We start from the raw sequence: 24,331 nt of genomic DNA, 5'->3' as shown, positions 1-24,331 counted from the left end.
CCTTCACTAGCTTTTCATAATGCCTTGGAGTCGGGAGCACTGAAACTCAGTTCTTGTCAGAAAAGCTTGCTGCTTGTGTGATCATCAGAGGGGACAGCTAATGTACATGATGTAAATATGGTACTGACTCTAACTATTAATTGGGAGGCAAAGTGGGAATTATGGACATGGAAAGCAATGTGTTAAACATAGTAGGAAGATAACACACAGGTTTAGCAAGATATGAGTAGGTGGACTTGCAGATGTAACATGTCTGCCCTCTGATAGAAGGGATGCCTGGGCAAATGCCTCTGCCCAGATGAGGGCTCTGTGCCTGTGATTAACCAAGTTTGGACATAATGTTTGTTCTCTCTTTTCCTTGCCTGCTAGGGGGACGTAAGTGAGCTTGGTAAGCTGTTGATGCAAGGTTCCTTCAATGTGTGGACTGACCACAAGAAGGGTCACAACAAGGTGAAGGACTTGGCAAGATTCAAACCAATGCAGCGACACCTCTTTCTCTACACAAAGATGCTGCTTTTTTGCAAAAAACGAGAGGAGAACACAGATGGTCATGAGAAGACAGCTTCATACAGCTTTAAAAATTCATTAAAGGTAAAAAATGTGGTCATGGGAAAGGAGGAAGAAATAAAGTTTTTGTTCCAGCAATACAGGAGACCTGGAGTTATCTTGCAACACTGAGTAAATGGAAGCTCCCATTTTAGTTTTGGTTTGGAGACAGACCCAATCATATGTGCTGTGACTCCAGATGTGAACCTTAGTTTTGCAACTCAATACAGCCTTTTAAAAATGCATCTTGGGGGAGACTGAACTTAAAGACTACTTACATTTTCCCAAATGCAGCTTCTAATTTTCTATTTTGAAACAGATGAGCACAGTGGGCATCACAGAAAATGTAAAAGGAGATAACAAGAAGTTTGAGATCTGGTATAATGGTAGAGAAGAAGTCTATATCATCCAGGTAACAACAATCCTTTATTTCTGAGAACTATACTTCCTTTGAATTGAATATTTTTAACGAAGTTTTCAGTTTCATGAATTTCACTGTCCTGTACAGTCATGAAATAACAATTGAAATCTTCATTGTTGTGTTGGCTCTAAAATTACCAATATATCATTGTATATTTTGTATATGCCAATATATCATGTGAACTTGGGCAGAAAAGAAAGCAAAGTAGTGGAAAATTACTTGGAAGATTGGACAGAAAGGCAAGGACTTGGACCTTAGATTCATGGTAACCTTTCCATCTTGAAAAGTATCCTTTCTTTTGATCTGAAAATCTAGCCATGGAATTTCATTCTTATGTGAAGCTGAGAGCAAACATATGTTAGGATATCCAAGGGGCTGGTAGCATGCTTTGATCTGCTTTGCCTTTTCCTCTTGTGTCCTCAGGCATCTTCTGTTGAGCTGAAAAACACCTGGATTTCTGAGATACGCAAAGTTCTAACAGGACAACTGGAAGCATGTAGAGGTAAGACACAGTGTGATCTGATGATGTTGGTTCTTCCTGCAGCTGTGTACGACAACATGGAACTGGGATGACTTATAATGTCATTCATGACTAGCAATGAAACCAGCAAGAACTGAGCTTCTATGCAAGAGGACGAGTTGGATTGCATGAATAATTATTCCATTCACAATTAGTCTGAGGAATGTGATTTTCCTCTGTCCTCCCTCTCAAGCATAATGCTAGAGACATTCATTTTTATCAGCACATGAGGAGATGTGGGCCCAGACTTCGCTCCGTGCCTTCTTACAAGACTGACATGAAAGATCTCTCCATACACGGATGAGTGCACACAACTGCTTTTCTCTGTCTCATACTTTATTTTACTTCGTGGTTTTGGGTTGATTGTTGTGGGGGTTTTTTTGTTTGTTTTGTTTTGTTGGATAGGCAGTTTTAAATCTGGTCACGTTCGTTATGTTTTGACTTCTGTAGATGTGATTGTCAGTCATCTCTTCCATCTTCTCATCATAGCGACCTTCCTCTAAAATGTGATTCATGATATTTCCCTCTCTCACTGAGATGTCACTGTAAAGCTGTTTGGTGACATGCTCAACACGTGAATGGTTGAGGCCTTGTAAGTACCTAGAACAATGACAGACATTCTATTAAGCCTAAGACAGCCAAAATTCAGTTTGGTTATTCTAGATAGTAAGAGAACATAGTGATGAAAACCACCTGAGATACTACTGTTTTTATGAACAATAATGTACTTTGTCCTAAAATCCATTTTGCATGTTCTCCTAAGGACAAAAAAGCATGGCTGTGTTCATTACAGACTCTTCTTGTGTCCCAGCATTGTTTCTTGCTTTGACCTGTCATTTTCTGCTTCTGTCATACACAGTATTTAAAGCAATGCCAGCAAAGCATCTCCTCCCACATCCTTAAGATTCCTAAGCAGATTTTGTCCTAGGCGGAAACCTGTGCTTGTGCTTTAACTTTAGAGGTCACCTTTATCTTAATTGTCTGTTTCATAAAGACAAGTTCTTGCAGTCTCCTTAAGTGGATAGAAACAACTATGCATGTGAGCTTCAGCAACGTAATGGAAGCCATCACAACATATGTACACATAAATAAACACTTTGCACTCAGATCTTTTGTTTCTATCCTTATAGTCATCCTTTCTCTTTTTCATTCTGAATTTCACTGCAGTCAGTTCAGCAGAACTGCTGAGGAAAGAAATCAAGATTCTTATCAGCCTTATTTCAGGACTTGATCTCTTGATGTCTACTGTTATTTCTCATATTTACTTCTGAAGTATAAAGGGTGACTTGACTTGGGCTTCTACAGAACAGAAAAATACTTTATGGAGAAAATATTTTGATATTCTATACTGTTTTGTCTCAAGATCACAGAATCTTAAAATAATTCAGGTTTCAAGATATTTCAGGAGATCACACTCCACTATCCTTCCCAAAGCAGAGTCAGTTATTTGTCAAACCAGGTTGCCCAAGATTACATCCAGTCTGGTCTTGAGAACCTCCAAGTTTACTTCAAGTAAGGTCAAAATTTCCTTCATTGTGAATCCAAGAGATCAGCAATCACAGGGCAGAAATGGTACCTTATGTACTGTTGCAGCCTTGCCTTTTCTGAAATTATCACATGATGAAAGCCCTTACTCCAATACTGAGAGCAGGAAGAAAATGCCCTTTCCAGTAGTATTAAGCAATTGCTTCTATTTCCAATGACTTATGAAAGAAGAGGCTGTAATTCCTTGCTTAATCCAAGACTGGATATTTTTCCAACTGTGCACTGTAACAAGAACGAAGAAGGAAATGTTTGTCTGAGCTGTTTTTAATGACTGTTGTTAAGAATTGCACAGAGGGTTGGAATGTTGGAAGGAACCAGCTGAGATATTTAAGTGAGCAAAGGGCAAAGGAGGTGTACAAAGGTATGTCATAAACAATTTAACATATGGGTAATTAGTGTCCAAACATTTAGTACGTGTCCTCTACAGAGTTCTGCGTGAGATAGAGTGCTAGCAAGGCTTTGGGCAACACCTTGCTGCACAGATCCCCATGTATATAATTGGCTCTTCTGCAGGCAAAGGAATTAAGGATGCAGCTCAAGAGGTTGTGAGGCTGTGAATCAGTTGCCAAAACCAGGAATAGCTACTTCTGACTTCCTGCCCTAAGTTCTCCTTTCTCCCAGCACTGCCACCCACAAAAGATTTTGTGAAGATTAATCTTTCAGTATTGCTCTTCCCCTTTCTCTACTTTAATCTCATTGACAGGAGCTTCTTCTTCCAAAGTAGCCTCAGTATCTCAGCAACCTGAGACTTTGAGGGCAGTTCTTTACATTCACTCTTCACTTGTCAGTGTCTGACTTTCCTGGCCATGAAAAACAGCTCATCAGCATCTGTCTTCCCTCCCCACATCTCCCCTCATCTCTTCCTTCCCTTTTTTTCTTTCTCATATTTTACACAATCCAGGAAGCAGCTTATACAATTTGGATCAATTTCTTTTTCCTTTTTCTATAACAGAAGCAAGTCAACTACACCAAAGAATCACTGAAAGTGTGTACCATGCACCAATGAATTCCTCCAATATAGCCAGGTAAGTCTTCTCAGTGCATAAATTCTTAGTGTTCTATGTCTAGCTTCTGGAGTATGAACTTATTAAATTGCCTGTTGTATAAAGCCATGTAAATGCAGATAAAAGTTTTGCTCATGGGGAAACTCAGAATCTCAATGCAGAATTCATTTAAAAAATCATCATTTGAATTTTCCAAAGAACCATGTGCTCCCTGGAACATTTCCTGGATGTTAGATGGAGCTGTCAGCACATCTTTGTAATGCTGCAATTGCTGGCAAATTTGCTACGTGAGTTGGCACGACATACCACTGTAAAGTTTTCTTTGTGTTTGCAGGACTAACTAAACCAAGATATCCCTGGTAAACATAGCCAGCCTTCGAGAGCTATGCAGCTCAATGCAAGAAAAATTAAATACATGTAGTGCTGCTAATCCTGCATTGTATTTTCTCTTGGATTGGTTATATTTCAGGTTTAAAGCCTAAGCTGAAGAGGTTTAAGGTGAAAATCTTTCAGCAAAACCACCTTGGAGACAGAAGGAGATAATTGTTCAAAAATATTTCAGATCAATTCTTCTCACAAAGCTTTTAAAGTGAGAATTTTCAAAGCAGAAATTATAGGCAAAATATGACAGCAGGAAATTAATCAACTCCAGGAAGAAAGAATATATATTTATCCTAGAAAGGATTAAATCAAAAGAAAAAATTAGTGCTTGTCCATGCTCTACTGACTACCATAGAGAAGAGAGCTTAGATGCCTCCACTCTTAATGCTGGGTTATTATAGGAGGCAAGAAAATATGGTATGTCTTCATGACAGAACAAGACACTGAGCTTTCATAAGTGGAACAAAGTACGGACTCTCAGTGGCTCTTGTAAACCAAGGCCACTTTGATCCTCTGTAATATGTCTCAGAGAGCAAGGACAGAGGAATTGCAGCATGAGACACCTCTGCAGTGACCAGTGAGAAACAGTGGATCCAGAATTCCTCAGACTGCGGAGCCCTGCCTGCAGCCAGGTTTGGGATGCTGGGCAGCAGCAAGAAGTGAGAGGAGGAAGTTAGACTTTGTGACATGTGCACGGTCTGTTTATGAATGAGATGACTAAGCAGCCCCAGTTGTGAAAGATGCTGTTATTAAGCCAGGAGTAGATAGTATTAGCCAAAGAGCAGCCAGAGTAATCAGTGCTCTGCCAGCAGCTGGAAGTTAATTACTGAGATATTTCTAACTGTTGCAATGCCCTCTCCTGGGTTGCCCTTCTGTAAAATGATTATTGCTTATTGGGAATTGCCAAACCTGTACTGTGACTCTGAGGAAATCTGTTTGCAGAAAACCTCCACCTCCCCAAGCCATATCCATTCACAGTTCCCTTTACTTGTTTGCAAGCCAACACAGTACTTAGGGCTGCAATTCCATGAGCTAAGGACTGGAGCTGAGATGTCTGCAACATAAACACTCACAGTTGATGCATTTAATACAGGTGATGGTTGAATGTCCCCAAATCCTGTTCAATCTATGTAAATTCTCTCTCTGTAGGTTCTTCCCGAAAGTTTCATTGTTTAATCCTAAAATGAGATGTCCTGTGGTATCTGTTGCTGCTGATATCTCTCTGAAAGGGTGGTTGCTGCATTTCAGTGATAATGAACTGATCCCTTAGCATTGTTTCCTAATCTACTGAAACATATGCAGTTTAAAGAGACTATTTTTTTAATTGTTTAATTGTCTACCTTTTTGGAAATGACTGATTCAGTCATACATCCATGTAAAAACATCCTGTGCACAAAGATATATACAGATACTTGTAATTCTACTGCAGATGCTGTTTCAGAGAAGTGGGTCTGTGATTCTTGGAATCTTTCTCACAGCTGAAAATCCTTAACTCTGTCAGCTGCGTGTTGCAGTTATCTCAGCCTGGTTGGGAAGGGCCAGAGATAAAACAATAAAGAAATGTGAATGTGCTTTGGATTTGTTCCCGTATTTATTTTGAGTCCCATCTACCATCAGGCTGTAAAATTGCATTTAGATCTAGTGCAGGAGGTAACAGAGACCTCCATTAAGGTTCTCTCAGAAGCAGGTCAAGGATTCAAATATAAAGACGTCTCATGCTGCCTTGTACTTATTAGAAGTATTCTCAGATCTCTAGCAGTCCAAGTGCTTTTAAGATTTTAATGATAATTTGGGCTTTCCCTTACAGCAAGACAGGTATGTTAAGTATAAAAGTTCATATGTTAATTGTAAACAGCAATATAGTAGCTGACGTGTTAATAATGAGCATTTCAGAAGAGTGTATCAAGTAGGTAGATATAATGAAATGGGTAGAAAAATCAATCTGCCAAAGATAATAGTCAAACACCCAAACTAAGCTGCCAGGCAGAATGAGGAGGGCAACAACTACACAAAAACTTTGCAGCTTGAATGCTATATGGACCTGGGGCAGTGGGGGCATCCCCATTACAAATGGCAACGTGTGTACCTGTGCACATCTGACAAGATGGATCCTCTGGTCTGTGATTCAGTTGTACAAATATGTGTTCCACTTGGATTCATGGAAGCAGAAGGAACAGAAGCTGGGGGGTCCAGGAGCCAGTGGAATCCATATGCTTGTCTACATGTGCTATGACCTCTGTGTGGCCACTCAGCACTCACTTTCCTGGAATCAAGTACAGTCATGCTTTAAAGAATGGAGAACTGAGATCCAACCCTCTTTTGTAATCCAGTTTCTCCCCTCTTTCTTCCAAATCTGTTGTGCTTTCAAAAAGAGGAAGGATGCAGAATGGCTTCTTCCACCATACTTGTGTGGCACAGGTGCAGACTATTATAGCACACCTGATTTTAAAACCTGCCTTTTTCTCCTTAACTTTAGGCTTCTGCATTTGATGGTAACAAAGAATGCTTAGTGCTGGTATCCGACTCACAGCTCAGTGCTCCATTAGCTCTTAAACAGGAGTATAACTATTTTTGTATTTCTTTTGTCCAAAGGTATAGCAGAAAGTCATCAAGCATATATGAAAACAAATCCGAGACATCAAACGTGGAAGCATCTAACAATAAAAACAGGAATTCCAGTCCCAGTGCCAGACAAAAGAGAGGTAGGACTTTTGAGACAGAGCTTTTTGATTCCAAAGGGTAATAGTTTTTGTTTTGTTTTGTTTTGCAAAATCATTTCTAGAGCTTATCAGAATAGTTAGAATGTGTGTTTTCTATGTTTAACATCAAAAAACAATGCTACAAGCCTGTGTGACTGCACTGTGAAACGTCTTGAATACCAAGGAGCACTGCCAGTTTAGGAATTTTCAAGTTCAAGTTCTGATGCATTACAATGCTCTTTATGTAACTTCTGCTTTTAGGAATAGAATTTTGGAGGTATGGTATGCCTCTATATCCTGGATAACTTCGTTTCTAACCATATTTAATGTTAAGGTTGCCTATGAATTTTGCTAACAAATGTCCTTGCTTTGTGTCCCAGGTTTCTTTTTACCTTCTCTATGTATACACTCCCTGATAGCTCATAGTAAATAAATGCACGTGTGGTCACAGAAAGTCCCTCCATTATTTAAGTGCATAAAGACAACTGATAAATTCTATACAGCTAGGTTAAAATGAACTCTAAAAGGAAAGTGGAACTCATCTGGTGGTAGCAGGAACAGAAAATATTTCATCCAGTTTCTCTGTCAGGTACTATTTCAAACAAAGACTTTTTAATAATAGAAAAAGAACCAAAATCATAAGAGGATTAAAAACTCTTAATATAGTCAAGCATATTGAGTAGCTTTTGATTAAAAAAGTGGGTGATTCATTAGCATTTTTTCATCATAATAAGTTTTCATTATTGGGAGGAAGTCATGGATTCTTCAAGAAAAAATGGAATTTATTAATTAAAAGCATGTTTATGTAATAATAGATATCGTTTAAATGTGAAATATTTTAAAATGAAAAAAACAAAAACAGAAACAAAAAAACCTTGAGAAGCAATATTTCATTTTAAATTTGTAAACTCTATTTTAAAAAATATCCAGGAAAACAGTTGGTGATTTTTAACTGGTCCGACTTGCATGTGGGCGGTGGGATCACAATTTGCTGATTTTCCTTCTTCTGTCTTCTGCTTTCCCATGACCAGTTTCTCTGGGCTCTCACTGTAATTCCTCTGCTACTCACTGCTAGCTCAGCTGAGAGCCACCTCATGCTCTGGTATGTGGCTGCTCCCTCGGGGCTAAGCAGTGACTCATTTCTCTCTGTGGGATTCAGGGTGTGTGTGCGCATCCTGCTCTGCTGTGCACAGAACCATTGGAAGAGCTATCGAGTTTCTATGTCCCACTTTTATCGGCAGTTTTAATCTGTGTCCTTGTGAAGCATTACAGCCTCTAGCTGGGACTCTGCAGGGCTGAATTCAGTCCCTTTACGGGTGCACAGTTGGGTCCTAATTTTGAAGGCGCACAGGAATCACGCTGTGACTCTGAGGTTGTGCTCGTTTGCAGTGTAAGCGCAGCATGGATTCTGGTGCTCTGTTAAAATTGTCTCTTTTGTGCCACCTACCGACTGTATTACTGCCTACATCTTTGCAGTTAGCATGAAAGCAGATTATTTCCAAATACTGTTTTCTTTCTGTAGTACAGAGTGTGTGGGGTGGGTGGGGGAGGGGGCAACTGTTGGCATGGTATATCAGCTTTATCACTGTTATTGGTAAGTGCATGTGATTATGTGTTGTCCACATATAACACAGTTTTTTTTTGTGTGTGTGGACCTGATTGGTAAATTCACTGACTTGAAGTTACATGGAAGCCAAGCAACTTCTGTAACCACTGGAGTACAGCTGGTCCCACCAACCTGCTCACAGCAAGGTCAGCTGGAGCAAGTTGCTCTGCACTGTGTTCAGTAGGTGCTGCACGTGTTCAAGGATGGAGACTCCACAGCTTCCCAGTGCACACAGTCTCAGTCTTTACTCTTCCCAGTGAAAAAGATTTTTTCATGTTTTTAAGTGAAATTTCCTGTATTTCAGTTGATGCGGATTGTCTCTCATTCTGTCGCTGGGCTCCACCAAGAAACATTTGGTTCCATCTTTACCCACTCTCATAAGGAATTTGTATATATTGATGAGACCCCTCTCAGCCTTTTCTGTACAGTCTGAACAGTTCCATCTCTCGCTCTCTTCATAATTCAGCAACTGCAATCCCTTACTCATACCCATTGCTCCCCACTGGATTCACTCACATGCACTGATGTCTCTCTAGTTCTGGGAGCCCAACACAGGACCTATGGGTCTCACCAGTGCTGAGTGGGGTGAAGCATCACCTCCTTGGACCTGCTGACAAGGCTTTTCCTCATGCAGCCCTGGCTGCTCTTGGCCCTCACTGCCACAAGTGTGCACTGCTGGCTCATGATCAACCTGTTGCACATCTAGATTTAGATCTTATTATGTCTGGAAATGGGATTCAGAATTATTTCTTATACCTGCAGAATGAAGGAAAAGGTTTGAAAGAACTCTGGTACAGACATCATGTCACTAGAGACCAGTCTGTAGTGATTGGTACATGCTGTGCAGTTGAGGGGACTTGTGAACTACTAAAATGTCCCTCTGTGAAGTGATACAATTCGATGGCTGAAGAACAAGCAGAATGAGCATAAAAGCATTCCCCCTGCACACATGCACTGCTGTACTTTCCTTGTGGTACTGCTGTTACTGAGTACTATGGATTTGCCTGCTCTTCACAAATGGCAAGGAAATATACTTCATATACAAGTTTCTTGTTTATAAGCTAATCCAGTGTGATCCAAAATTCAGCCTGCAGGATAGGCCTTGTCCCAGGCTCACAGTATCTTTACAGGCATTGCTTAGCAGTGGGAGCAGACACAGCAAGGAGTGAAGGCCAGAACAGGTAGTCTGAAAGCCATATGCATCCCAGTGCACCAGTGTGCAGCTCCACAGCTGACACTGTCCTTGTAGTCTTTCCTTACCTGCCAGGCACAAGACTGGCATCAGGCCCCAGGATGGAAGGAGCTGACCATGCTGACATAACACTGTGCTGTTAAAACCTGTTCATTTCACACCTGCCTATGCATGCAGGCACCTTGGATCCTGGGTTATCTTGGCTGCAAATCAGGAAGTGATGGGATGCACTTTCCTTTGGAAGCTGAGCTTGTATGTCTGGTGTTTGTCAGTCTGGATTCAGTCTCTCCATGTTTCCTTTGTATTCCTGGTCTTCATTTGTGCCCCTAATGATTATGACTTGACAGTGTATGAAATAAAAGGGAGAAGAAAGTTAGTGGTTAAATCCCAAGGCAGGGAACCAAGCAGCTAGCACGTGGTTTTTTTCCTGATCATTTGCCTTAATCCTTCTTTGTGTTACCTGTCCACACAAAGATAGGAATAATTTGACATGAGTGCATGGGTCAGGGAGTTGGATCCTGGTCCACCTCTTTCCTGCAGTGTGATTAACTGAATATCTTTGAAATTCAGAGTCTTAGGACTTTGATCCACCTATGACTTATCTTTATAAATGCGATCATCAGGTGGCATGGTGGGCTTATCCACATAGGAGACTGACATGTATGCTTTGATGGCATAGCCATACTTATGTCCCAGCAAGTCCCAGGTGAAGTGCATTACTAGGTGCCAGCTTTGGCAGCTTTAGAAAGACTTCAGCAGGTAAGACTGAGAGCACACCAGCCACAGGGCTGATCGTGGCAAACTGCTGAGCTGTGCTGGACAGCAGAAGTGTTTCTGCTCACAATGCTTGCTGTCTGTGTGCATCCTGCACTGTAAGGCTCCTCTTATTTCTCCCTACAGCCTTGCTATTCCAACCACAGTGATGTGTTTTCATAGCGAAAAGCACTAGATCCCTTTCAATGAGCTTGCTGCTAAACTGTATTTTCCTTTGATGAGAGCTACATCCCTTCACCTGTTTTTCTTGTGTTGTTTTTTTGTTTGTCTTTGCTTGTTCGTTTATTTTTCTCCATTGAAATTCAGTGAGCCAAACTCAGCCCAGCGGCTTTGTTAGCTCAGCTGATTTAATCACTAACTTCATATCACCTTTCTAATTGATTAGCTCTTGCTCAGGCTTGAACTGAATCAAAACCAATTCTTTATTTTTCGTTGTCATCCAGTGCTAACCTTTCCTTTCCCATAAGCTGAATGGCTGACCCTTCCTTCCTTATTTCTCTTCCCTCTCCCTCTCTCTCCTAGTTGATGCTTCCACCAGCCTTAACCTTGAGCGCACAGCGCTTGCTAGAAAGCGATTCACATTGCAAGGTCTTTCCAACCGCAGAGCTCCACCCAAAGGTAAAATCACCACATGCAGCATTTGGTCTCTGGCCATCTGTCTCCTGCACAATGCTTTCTCCATCCCATAGTGTCATCCATCACTATTTCCTAAAATGCTGCCACATCCCACAAAAATGCACCTGTCTGATACACACACATGGCTTCTCTTCTCAAATATCCTGTTACCAGAAATGGCTCCCATGACAATGTGGGCAAGGCAACCTTGGAGTTGAGTGGTTGGATCTTTTCATAGTGCATAGTGCAAATAACATTTGTTTTTCTCAGTGGCTACCAACCTGACTTCTTTCAGCAGTTTACTGGCTTGAAGGGAAGAATATCGTCTCTGTGTTGCAGTGCACTAAGCTTTCATATGTTAAAATGTTCATTGGTTGAATCTCTTTGGTTTTTCAAATGTTGCTTAGCCATGACATGGTGGTTAGACTGGGGAATTGGGATTCAGAAGATCTGGAGTTTATTGCCTTTTCATTATATTCATTTATATAATTACATTTAAGCATTTAGAAGACAGTATCCGTGTGTAGAGCACTGCATCTTCTTGTGATGGCTATACTAAGAGATTTTAGAGGAAATAAAGAAATGTAAATAGAAGTGAAACTAGATGACTATATTCACAGTTACTACTTGAAAATGTATTGTAATTACTCTTTTAATTGTTATGATATTGCTTTTCTCCTGTTCTGATAAATGATTTTTCTTCTGTGAGACAAAGATCTAGTATGCAGTGATAGAGAAGGTGAGCAGCAAAGGAGGAAAAAGTGAGATGGAAGAATAAAAAGATGAAAGAATAGAAATACAGAAGTATTATTAAGTGGATGAGAATAACTTTCTGAAAACAAAAAAGCGGGTGGTTTTCAGACCTGTGCCCAGGGGAAATCAATGACAAGATTCTGATGTGATGAATGCAGAATAATGCTGCAGTTTTGGTTTAGGTCTCTTTCTTCTTTTTATCTAAAGTTGCCTTGTCATATGAGACGTCTTGTGTTTTGTTCAGTCATTCCATGTTCCAGAGAGCAAGGTATACCTTAGAAGATTATATACCCCTCAGCTGTAGGCAGTTTTGGCTCCAATACTTGTTGGATCTGGTTACTTGAGAAATGCTTGTTCCACTGCACAATGTCCAATGTTTGCTGATTTCACTTTGTTGTGCTGTTCAGTTACTAATCTGGTCCTGGCCTAGAGACAGAAGACAGCCTGGTAAATTCATAGACCGTGGTCATTTCTGTAGGCAGTGATAACGCAGAACTGTGTTACTGGCTGTTACAGCAGAGCTGTGAGAAGGGAACAGTGAGTGTGTTATTCACTAGGCAGGGCTGCAGGAACAAAAGCTGTGTGACTGAGCACTAAAACAGGCAAATTTAAAGATGATGAGTGGGAAAGAGAATTTTAAGATTCCTGAAAAACAAATCCTCACAGTAATATAGTTTTGCAGAGGATATTTAAACCTGAAGTTTAAAATCACGTAAAATTTATTTTCCTCCAGTGCTGTTTGACAGTTAACCATGAAAACAATGAGAGAGAGGGAGAAAAGAAGGTACATTAAGAGACATGAGGCAACTGGAATAGAAAAATCTCTGAATCACAGTCACTGGCTGGGAGCATTTAGCTTAGGATTCAGCAAAGCGTATAACCATGTTCTATAAAGAACACTGTTTGATACAACTCTTCATCTATCCCAGGCAAATCTTCAATGATAATAGAATCATTTAATTTTTTACCAAAGTTTTTTTTTTATATAAAAAAAAATATCAAAACATGAAAATCACATGTCAAATAATTTTTGACAACTCTGTAAAGCTTCAACTGAATATTTAAAGCCTTTTCTAATGCCATTTTCAGCTGAACTTGTGTCCTGGTTAGTTAAGTGTTCAACTGTCTTACTGAAATCAAGATGTAAAGGATATGAATAGCTTTATTCATGTCTCAGTGAAAATTGTCACTTGAGTAATGCAGCACATGGCCAACAGAAAAAACTAAATTGTTAATCCTGAAACTTTTGTAAACATGCAACTTTTTCTCCCAAGTGGTGCTGCAAGTTGCTACATGCAAGAAGCGTATTGCTGTACATGCAACCTCCTAAGAGCTCCTTAATGACTTCAATGCATCTCCTAGCATCACGTGCACTCTGAGGCTAGCAGTTAGTCCATTTACACCTTTGATCTGTTTATTAACTATTTTGAGTCAAAAACGCTACTCACATCCCACAGTGAAATCTTGGAAAGATGTGTCTTCATTCCTGAATGGAATTTGGGAAAAGGATTATTTGGAATATACAAACAAACAAACTCTGGTGCCTTTATTTTTCCAGACTGCTCTAGTAAGGAAAGACCATTCACACTTTTAACTTCCGGAAATTATGAATCATTGAATCATAGAGTCATCAAGGTTGGAAAAGACCTGCAAGATCTTCCAGTCCAACTGTCCACCTATCACCAGCAGTTCTCACTAAAATATGTCCCTCAGCACAGTGTCTAAACATTCCTTGAACACTCCAGGGTCAGTGACTCCACCTGGGCAGCCCATTCCAGCACCTGACCACTCCTTCAGAGAAGCAGAATGTCCTAACATCCAGCCTGAATCTCCCCTGCTGCAACTTGAGGCCATTCCCTCTTGTCCTGTCACTAGTTACATGAGAAAAGAGGCTCACTGCAACCTCCCTTCAGTTAGTTATATAGAGCAATAAGGTCTCCTCTGAGCCTCCTCTTCTCCAGACTGAAGAATTCCACTTTCATCAGCTGCTCCTCATAGGGCCTGTGCTCCATAATGTGATCTCTAAACCATTTGTGTTTGTTTTTCAGTGTATTTCAGGTCAGTCATCACAGAACAAGCAGTTCAGTGTCTCTAAATAATCCCAACCTCATCTGCAGACACATGCACCATTCTATCATGCACATCATTCTGTGTTTTGTACCTATACTTAGACTAGCTAAAATATTAGTTGGCATAAGTCTCCTTTCTGCAGTGTTAAGATTTGGTGCAATTGGAATTGCTTTGAAAATATATTTCTGTAAATTATTTTCTGTGCTTTTCACTTTGTAGAGAGCGTCCTTCCTGGCTGTTCTAGGGAGCAAGCTACCTTCTATTTACCCTTCCCCAGCTGCTGCTTTGCTTTGCACATCTTTTACCCACAGTGCTTATTAACCGTATTAATCCTGCCCTGCATTGCATCTGTCTGTTCTCCCAGATCCAGAATCTAAGGAAAGAGAAGTTGCCCGTCGCTTTTCCCTAGCCTCCTCCATCAGCACCACAGTTAATGCATCTGCTGTGACCAAAGGTACCGTCATGCTGCTTGCTTAGCTACCCTTCTCCCTTCCTGCTGACTAACAAATTTACTGCCAAATGCTGTTCTCAGAGTGATTTCATCAAGCTCAGTTTTTACAAACGCATGAGGTTTCAGCAGAAGAGTTAGAACAAGTACAACACCTGCAGGAATGCAGGCCAAGGTAGTTGAATGTGTATCAAGGTTTCTCAGCTTCAAAAACTGATGCTAGTTTTCATGGAAGCCAAATTAATTCTTGGCTGTTGTAGGGTTTGTTTTCCAGCTTCTCCCTGGATTTGGGTTAACTGAAATGCAACAGAATTTTCTTTCCTTGAAACTGCTTACGGTTGTTGCTTTCAGTAGGAAAGACAGGATCTCCTCTTTGAGCAGCAGTCAGATAAGAAAGCTTGAAATTAAGACAAAAATTGAGTAGCAATCAGTGCCAATTTAAAACATATTTAGCATAATTGCAGTTATCATTAGAAATAATGCTTGCAAGGAAAATTTCAGAAGTGCATAAGCAAGGTAGATGCCCAGAATGCACTGACCTCCATGCAGTTCCTGTGGGGACTTAAGAAAATTTTATTTTTGAGCTGTAATTCTACTGAGAAAAAGCACATTTACCAAATTTACTTTAAGTCATCGCACTAGTGCCTATATTTAATCTCAGGAGCAACCCATACATCCGGGCAAGCTTCTTGTGCTGAAAATCAGCAGGGCTTTATGCCTACATGTTGGAACTGCTTTTGAAAACAGAACATATGGTCAAATTCTGGTTATGTTGGGGTTTAATGCTGTCTGGAATGAAATGAAGCAATTGATTTGCAAGTTTCAGATTTTCAGGGTGTTTCACAAGCCAAAATAGAAGGAAAGATGGCTGAACTCATTTGTGTAAAAGTCTTCACTATTTATTTGTCAGGAGGTGGCACTGTGCCTGATGTAGAGCCTTCCAAATATTTGTGAAGGATCTGAACCATATCCTTAACTGTAGAATGAAGTGACACGTATCTGAAATGATCTGCTTTCAGAGTGTCACCATGGAGGAAATGGGAAGGATGTAATCAGAGGAAGGATGTAATGTCACCTCTACATACAAATATTTCTTTGCCAACTTCTTTAGGTGATAATACTTCAGCATTTCCATATGGAAATTACAGGCATGGCTCAGGAGAAGAGGTTAATGAAATTCAAACTTGTATGGTTCTGTCCACCATGAGACTGTTGGAATTTTCTTGGAATGCTGAGAAAACTACTTTTGTACTGATTTCAAAAGCTAGAAAACAAAATCAGTGCTCTCCAATTAAGTTTTTTATTTACAACATCTGCTTTAAGTAAATAATTTAGGTGCTGAAGGAACTGGAGCTGGAGTCTTGTCTAATCATTAGCCAAATGCAGGTCTAAATAGGGTATTTGGGTCGACTTATTCAAGGCTACTGCACACTGTTGTGTGCTGATCCTCACTGCAATGGCTCAGCTCTGTCACATCACAAGTCCTCTGCATATGCAGTTAGGACACAGGAGAAGCACTGCATGTGGAGCTGAGAAGAATGTCTTTCTGTTCTGTGGAACCTAAGTGCTGGCTTTTGTCAGCTCTTCCCTGCCATCCTCGTGTGTAGGAAGCTGACTGTGAAGCTGCCTGCATTAGTGCCATCTCCTGGACATGTGGGAGAGAAACCATCCGTCAATCTGGGAGCAGACACATCTATGACATCTTTTGCAAAAATAGATCTGTTTCCTATTCACATCACAGAAGTATTTGTCTTCACCACTTAAAACTTAAGAGACAGTCATTTTTCTGGGTGATGTGGAAAGTATTATGCAGGTTGTGGTTCCAGGTAATGGGAAAGCAAGTTTCTACTTTGACAATATTTACAGCCTTGTGACTCTGCAAACTTCACACAGGTCCCCTTGTTCCTGCAGTTAAAGTCAAGAGACATGAAATAAAGAGTGACCCAACTCCCCTGGGGTTTGAAGGTATGAGTATTTCCATCCTGCATGAAAACCTGTTCAGCAGTTTTTTTGTATCATTCACTGAATTCACATCTCATCACTGTCAGTGGATGACACTGGAGGCAATCGGGGTTTGGTGTCAGTTTATCTGTTGAACTGTGATAAATCAAATTTTTCATCTTTTTTCTTGTCTCCTGCACTAATGTTCTGTTTATCAACTTTTACTTAGGGTTGGACTTAAATTAAAACCCTGATTCTCTGCCTGTTTTGGTAAATAGACCATGATCTGGATCTAGATTTTCTGCCTGTCTTCTACCTCACCTCGTGGAAGGGAGGAGAGCTCAGGCAGCAGCAGGGAGCCAAGGCATTACTCTTCACCTTCACCTGCAGTCTGGCCACTTGCATTCCTCTTCCCTTGTTAGGGTCTACACCTAATAAGAGGAGCAGGAGCCACATGCATGAAGGTCACAAAGAGGCTAGGCTGCATTGATAACCATTTAAGGTGCAGTGTTTCATTTCAGTCAAGCAGAATCTCTACCTATTTTGTTGCAGCAGGTTCATCAATTACTGTTTTATAAGCAATACCAAAACGTTAAACTGGGAAGTGATTTCACAACCACTGAAAGATCACCAGCTTCCATTGCCAGTGTTTCCCTTTACACAAGGATTTGCCAGAGTGCATTGCCATGTGAGGCACAAGCAGTCAGGTACCCCTGTTGCAAAAGAGGGAGAAGAGAGATGTAAGCTGAGGAATCCTTATGATTGTGTTGCTCTGCACAAAACCCTGCCAAGTAGCCAGGTCAGTTATGGGATTGGCAACGTATCAAAACTATCTCCTATGTTTATAGCTCTCTAATAGATATAAGATCCTCATTATAGACACAGATACTTCTCATCTCAGCATACCATGTGGCTGCAGAGGCTGGAGGTATTTCAGGGTGCAACTTCAGAGCTGAACTGACCTTCCTTGGGTAAAGAACACGATCCTACTGTACAACATCCCTTGCCAAACTGAGTTGATTTAAGTGGGAGACAATGAACATTGTTGTCCCTTCATCAGAAGAAATCGCTGCTGTTGCTAGAACTCTGACAGAGTTAATGATGTTTAAGATATTATTTACTTGGATAAAAACTTCCCCTACAAAGCTGCATTAATCAAGAGTGATACTCATTTCTCACTGAGAAGAACCTCCCTGGCCTGTTTTTATTGCTGCGTGGATGGGTGTCAAAACCATACACCATCATCTACAGAATGATCAGAAAACCTGCAAGCAAAGTATGTTAAAAATGAGGAAGCTGTAGTGAAATAGAGCACTGCACTGTTCACCTAGCAACTGTTTTCATTACTTAACATCAGTATTTGATTCATTTGGCTGCGCTCTGTCATTCTCAGACATGACGGTTTTCCTGTGAGATACTGCTGTGTTTTGACTCATTTGTGCTCATTAAATGACTCTTTATAACTGTTGGATCCCATCCACCTGTTTGTGTAAGAGACAACCAGTTGCAGCTGTGATACAGACACACTTTGTACTGGTTGCCTGGTCATTATTTCACTTTTAAGACAAAAAACTGTACTTCCTGCCACAGATGCTTTTGAGAACACCATATTGGCCCAGACTAAATGTAGCACTGGTTCTACCACAAGACCTGTACCTAGATCTGCTTCACAGACAGGTAAACATCATTAAAACATTTATCATCATCCCAGCTTGAGAGTGTAATATCACTTTAGGACAATAATTATTCTCTTTAACTAAAAGGGATTTCTCTCTTACGGTGAGTATAATTTCTCTTGAAAGCAGTGAAAGAACGAGCTTGGATCACTAGCAGTTACAGAAACAGAATCAGGTTTCCTGTTGCACAGGCAAAGTTGACAATAATTATCGGAATTTATATCATAGTGCTCAGAATTTGATCTGTGTTGTTTTATAGCTTGAATGAAGTACGTAAAAGTTATGTAGGCTATTCCTCAGTCTCTGAAATGTGATTAGCAATTTTAATAGAAAAGTGATGCAGGTACTTGTAGGGAATCCTTGCTGCTGATGTTTCTGCCTCAGATGCTTCCTGTGAATGACAGTGTCAAAAGATCACTGCAACTTTATCTCAGTGAGAAGAAGGATTACTTTTTTATTTTGCTGTTTGTAGCCCAACCTTGAGTTCAAACTAAAATTGCTATAGCAGTTTAAAGCTAATTAGCTACAACACATTCTTGTACATTCATACAGTTTGTTGTATTTTGCTGATATGATTCTACTGATTTGGGGTCCAGTTGTAAATTCTGCATGGTCTGTAACTGAAACTGTCTCTTTCATCACAACTCAGGACATGAGTGCCACATGAGAGGCTAGTTTACAGCTTGAAAAGCATCACCTGGATGACACCACCACACCTGTAGGGTTAAAACTGTGGATGTTGGTCGGGTGGAAAAGGTCGCTGTCACTCTTATAACAGAACTGCAGGGCAGCTGCAGTCCCTAGGAACATGAGGAAAGAGAAAAGGCTGTGGAGCTGCATGGCCACATGTTGCACAGGCAATGCCTGTAGCAGAGAGGATGTGCCTGGAGAGGAATTAAATTATTACCTTTTTTTTTTAATTCTTAGGTAAACAACAAATAATTTATTTTTAAGTAAATGTCTCTTAAATGTAAATAATTATTAACAAGCTACCTCCAAAGGCCTGGTTGTCTTTGAACCTTGTTTTTATTCTGTCCCTTCCCTGCATTTCCAGTCTGCTCCAGAGCATAGTCTTGTAGGTTGCTCAGGTGGTGACATTACCTTGAGGTGTGTTGGAGATAAGAAGTCAACCAAAATTCAGTGGCTTTGAACATCAGTTTGTACATAAACATGTGGAGATGAACTAAAAGCTGAATGAGCATAGCTTTGTGAAAATTGTATTGGCAAAGTCATGATTTGCTACAGCACTTGCTCTGCAAAAATATTCCTGACCCTTGTTTTTTGTACCTCATGAACTGAAGAGATTTAGAGATGCTGAACAGACAAGGTATTGATGCACATACACAAACACAGTCTGCCCTCCTACAAATGAAAGCAAGCAGAAAGAGAATAATACTGCAAAAAGTGTTTTATGGCAAAATCAGGGAACAAGCTGTAAAATGGTGTGAGCAATTCACTAAATGAAATAGCGGGAAGCAAACCTGCGACGTTTATTTTTTATAAGACTGAGTCTGAAAGATGGCAGTGGCCAATAGCTAACTCTTTTTGTGTTCTCTTTTTCAAAGGTTGGCCCAGTAGGCAAATGCCATCTCTAGACACGTTTGAAGATTTCGAAGCCATTCCTTCCAGCATGGATGAACTCTCCAACTCTTCAGACATGGAGGAAGAAACCAATCCTAACAATGTAATTCCTTTTTCAAAATGCCCTTTCCCAGTGCAGCTTTCTCCTCTCTAAACATTGGGATTCATCCTGCAAAGATTTGGCTCATATCTGTCTTAAATCCATGGGAAGACAGGCGATGTGAGTTTGATCTAGAGCACTAGGGGATTATCTCAAGACTATTTATTGATCAGTATCAGGACCATTAACAGCCACCCTTACTTATAAGATGTAGCTTTATCTTTATAGCTGTTAGAAAAGTGAGAGAAAACACTAAAAAACACTGAGCCTTTTAAAAGTACAGTTTCAGACTTTTTCAGGTAATATAAGTTGATGCGATGAACCCAGTTTCTTAATCAAAATAATGCCTTGTTGATTAATTCTAAAGCCTAAATGCTCATCACAGTTCTGAGTTTCAACAATGGTTATCCTGAGCATGATAAGAATAATAAAAGGAGTCACAATTACATGGAGGAGAAATCTCTGTCATCTTGAAACGCCTGATTCGGTATTTAACCAAACTCTCTTGCAGTGTTCTTTTCTCCATAATGACTGTATTTCTGATTTCATTCATTTTAGGGGACCAATCTTTTTCGAGTAGAAGGCAGTTTTGACAGCTGTTTCCCAGATTCTCTTACACTTGAGGATGGAGATCTTGTGCAGTTTGTGCAGGAAGGAGAAAATGGGCAATGGTGAGTACAGCAGGGAGATGTAATTTAGCAGGTAGAACATGTACAACCTCCTGGAAAAGACAGAAACATTCAGAAGAACGTCAAAGCATCTTCAACATCTATTTGAATACATTCAAGCCATTGACCATTATGTGCAAGAATCGGTGGGGAGAAGGAACATGGATGGAGCTTTGTTTAATTCTTCCTAGTTCGCTTTCCTCCTAAGTGTTTATGACATGATGTTTGAGAGGACAGGAGTTTGCATGAAGGAAAACAGAAGGATTTTGACACCTAGCCCAGAAGGATGGCTGTCAAAGATAGCACCCTTCCTAGGATACATCAGTAAGATCTCTATGCCTTTCACCAAGCTCCAGCAGTGAACCAAAGTGTGTATTTTAGACACAGAGATTTAGATATAAGACTACGCTCAGAGATGATTGATAAAGTAGAATTCATCTGGCCACCTTGAGCCTACATACTTTTTATAAAATTCATATTTAAAAGTTATTATTCTCTCTGTTTGATAAGTAAGTGTTTGGAGCAGACCTGTCAGGGTGCCTAAATTCACTTTCCATGAGAAATTTGGAGGAAGAAGATCTGATCTCCTTGAAGTGATGTTGCAGTCAGACCCCCAACTCACAAGTGGCCTGCAGCTGGGAAATAGCTGTCCAACATACCTTTCTAAGAAATACAGCTCAGGAAAGAGAATGTAGGAAAATGCAATGACTGTTCTCTCAATTTCAGGTTAGTGAAGAAATTGGTCTCAGAGAAAAGTGAGTGGGTTCCTTCCAGTATATTGCAGCCAGCAGAGGGGGACACTAACAACATAATTAAGAACAGCAATGCAGGTAAGAGAGTAAATGTTTAACTAGTGTTTAAAAACTGTGTTGTTGTTTTGGGGTGAGTTTTTTTTGTTGTTGGCTCAAAAATGATGTGATAAACAGTGGACTTTCTGTATTAAGTGCTTGGTCTGAGGGCAGGCTCTGGTGACAACACTGAGCTGGCTTGAAATTTGGTGCCTTAACACCGTTAGTGTCTGGATTTAGATCAGCATCAGGGCTGTTGTTCTGGTACAAGTTTGAAAATGTTAGACTCTCACAAACCATTCATTCTTTTGTGGTATTTCACTGCTGCCTCCAAATGCTGGAGGAAAGGCTGCTCTGGTGAGGTCTCACCCAAACCAGCACTAAAAGTCACTCTTTCTTCAGCTTTGGCTCTGATCTATAATAAACAAGTTGCACTGGAAAAGCTGAATATCAGCAATTCTGCAGATCAAAGATTTAAAATTTTAGGTAAACTACTGCCCATTCATAAACATAATGTACCAAAACTTGCTCTAGTTTTCTGCTGGTAACAGAAGAAAGCAAAATCTGGCACAGCCATTTCCTGGCAACCTATGAGAGAGAGCTACCAGCATTTTTCTCCAAAGTGCTGGTTTCCTTTTTGTTCTGGCTGGTTGGTTGGTTGGGGTTTTTTTTGGTCAGTTTGTTAAAATGGATAAAACTTTTTTATTTTCTTTTTTAGTTTCTGTGATTTAAAGGGAGTCGGTGTTCCTCCACTTCAACAGTGGATCAGTTCTGTCTGCAGCCTCAGTGCCTTAACTGTGGCTCTGATTTCTTTCACACATCTGACGCTTTACAACAAACCCAAGCCCACACAAATGACAGTTATTAACTTGCCAAAGGAGCCTTCTTTGCCTTCAGTGGAGGAAAGAGGAGAACAGTAGATGTGATTCTTTTACTTTATTTATTTATGTATTTATTTTATTTCAGGCTTTTAACAATCAGTCCCAATACTGTAGATGGGAATTCCTTTAGATGTTTTGTAGTGACTGTGCCCATGTCCTCCTTTTCAGACACATACAATGATTCCTGCAGCACGGCTTCGGTTGAGTCGGACACCAAGGAGAGTGAGGTGGCTAAAAGCTTCCCAGCAGAACAGAGGGCTGGCAGCTGAATGGCAGGACAAGCCTTCCTCAGGACCCCCTCCATCTCCTTGTTTATTTTGGGTTGACACTGGATCAAAGTTGCCTTTCTCACAAGCTCTGAGCTTCATAATTCTCTGAAACTTCATTAACATGGACAGATGAGAGGAAAAACAAACTTGAGGAACATTAAACATCCAGACAACATCAAGAACCATCTTCAGTATTAGAGGAGAAAAATGCTTCTTGCATTGTTTATCAAACTGTTTCAGAAGATGTGGCCTAAATTAGGTCGACAGCAGAGCTGAAGAGTTACTATGCACGCACCTTTTGGCAACTTTCCTTGAACACCGAGTTACTGCAGAGGGACACATACAGGGTTTTGAGTTCTTGCTCTACCATGGGTCGCTTGGAGGTTTTTCCATTTGCTTGCCTCAGTAGCTGTGCCTTCCCCACCCTCCTTAACTACAGCTAATAGATCACAAATGTGCCCTTTTTGCTGATGGTCATCACCAAAACTGTCACACTTTAGATTGGATGTAGAAAGAAAACTTCTGACTTGGACTATCAGAGAGGCTTCATGCAGGAATGGCACAGTGAGCAAGCTGCTGCGTTCAGCATTAGTTTGAGATAATGCAGATGGCAACGTGATATAAGGTGGAGATGCAGTTCTTATCCAAGAGGCAAAGAACAAAAGGCATTGTGACAGCTACTGTGACACAGAACATATCTAAGTCTTTTCACAACATAAGTCACTCCTCTGCGCCCTCTGCAGTCTGTGGTTGCTGGTTCACAATCCTTTGCGTTTGGTGCCGAGAATTCAAATGAATGCCATTTAATGTCATATGTTTGAGTAGACTGCATGCTTTCTTCTTGTGCTGGGCTATGGAGTAGATACATTTCATTCCCCATATGGAATATATCTAAGCATCACAAATAGACAGCGAGCATTAGGTGCTCCAATGAGTGGGTAAAGTGTTGGTGTTAAATACTTACTTCCAGGACGTTTGGTTATAGGGTTCTACCAAATCTCTGCCACATAGGGATGTAATGTACTATATGAAGTGATTACAGATTTTATTATTCCTTTACAAGCCATTAGCTCATTTAGAGCATCTGTTAAGGCATGAAAGCATTTTGATGGCAATTGGATCTTAGGTCCCACAAAAGCTGCTAGTATTTTAGTTAAGATTAGAATTGACAAAGGGCTGCAAGCCAGTAAAGATCAGACAGGAATAAATGACCCTAGGAGCTCAAGAATTGGCTTTTACTGTTAGAGATTTTCTGTTTAACCCTAAGAGTAGTGATGCTCTGTGTAAATAATAAAGGGGACAAAAACACTAAAAATGGAGATGAAGCAAAACCAAAAATCACTCCTTGGCAAAATAGTAAGAGTCTGCAACATTTCTGTTATCCTCTTTGCAGGAACCTGAACATTTTTCTTTGTGTTTCAGTGAAGGCTGGTATTGCAAATATCTTAGTGTGTGAGTCAGGATAGCTGTGAAGCAAGTAAATAGTCCCATTCAAGAAAAAGCCTCAAAGTAAGTAGATAAAGGTTTATTCAGATTATTATTATTATTTGCCTGTGAAGGATTACTAGTTAATTATTAGTTGCACTGTGGTAGTGAATTCCCATGAATAATGTTCTTCTGACCCTCAATATCTAAACTTTGTGGTTTCTAATGGTTTTTATTCATGACAAAAGGATTTGAGAGTTCTGTACCTTTTTCAAAGCCAATGTTGTCCTACAGAGATAAGAGCTTGTACATTTTGTGCTGGTCATTTACCTTAAAAATGACCTGTAGGCTCCCAGGAACATGACTCCTGTTAAAGTCTGTTGAAGTTATGAGCACCTTGAGGGAAGAACTGATTCCTTTCAGTCCCC

At 40.3% G+C, this 24,331-nt stretch overlaps 1 protein-coding gene across 12 annotated transcripts in view; it reads left to right on the top strand.

Moving 5' to 3' along the window:
* LOC125697360 (guanine nucleotide exchange factor DBS-like) overlaps positions 1 to 24,331 on the top strand; it is a 141,720-nt gene extending 117,389 nt beyond the window's left edge. For 6 of the 12 annotated variants that reach the window (XM_048954440.1, XM_048954439.1, XM_048954436.1 and 3 more), the window contains 13 exons: positions 370 to 591; positions 866 to 958; positions 1,391 to 1,469; positions 3,985 to 4,057; positions 7,010 to 7,119; positions 11,211 to 11,306; positions 14,491 to 14,580; positions 16,468 to 16,539; positions 18,106 to 18,192; positions 19,757 to 19,875; positions 20,431 to 20,543; positions 21,267 to 21,370; positions 22,378 to 24,331. In XM_048954440.1, the coding sequence (XP_048810397.1) occupies positions 370 to 591; positions 866 to 958; positions 1,391 to 1,469; positions 3,985 to 4,057; positions 7,010 to 7,119; positions 11,211 to 11,306; positions 14,491 to 14,580; positions 16,468 to 16,539; positions 18,106 to 18,192; positions 19,757 to 19,875; positions 20,431 to 20,543; positions 21,267 to 21,370; positions 22,378 to 22,478 (1,359 nt within the window). In that variant the 3' untranslated portion in view covers positions 22,479 to 24,331. The remainder of the gene's footprint in view (positions 1 to 369; positions 592 to 865; positions 959 to 1,390; positions 1,470 to 3,984; positions 4,058 to 7,009; positions 7,120 to 11,210; positions 11,307 to 14,490; positions 14,581 to 16,467; positions 16,540 to 18,105; positions 18,193 to 19,756; positions 19,876 to 20,430; positions 20,544 to 21,266; positions 21,371 to 22,377) is intronic. The other 6 variants (XM_048954437.1, XM_048954442.1, XM_048954441.1 and 3 more) reach the window with 6 other exon arrangements.

The sequence above is a fragment of the Lagopus muta genome, chromosome 9 (assembly GCF_023343835.1).
Source record: "Lagopus muta isolate bLagMut1 chromosome 9, bLagMut1 primary, whole genome shotgun sequence".
NCBI classification, from domain to species: Eukaryota; Metazoa; Chordata; class Aves; order Galliformes; family Phasianidae; genus Lagopus; species Lagopus muta.
Note: the sequence above shows the minus strand (reverse complement) of the source record. Positions and strands in the feature narration are given on the sequence as shown.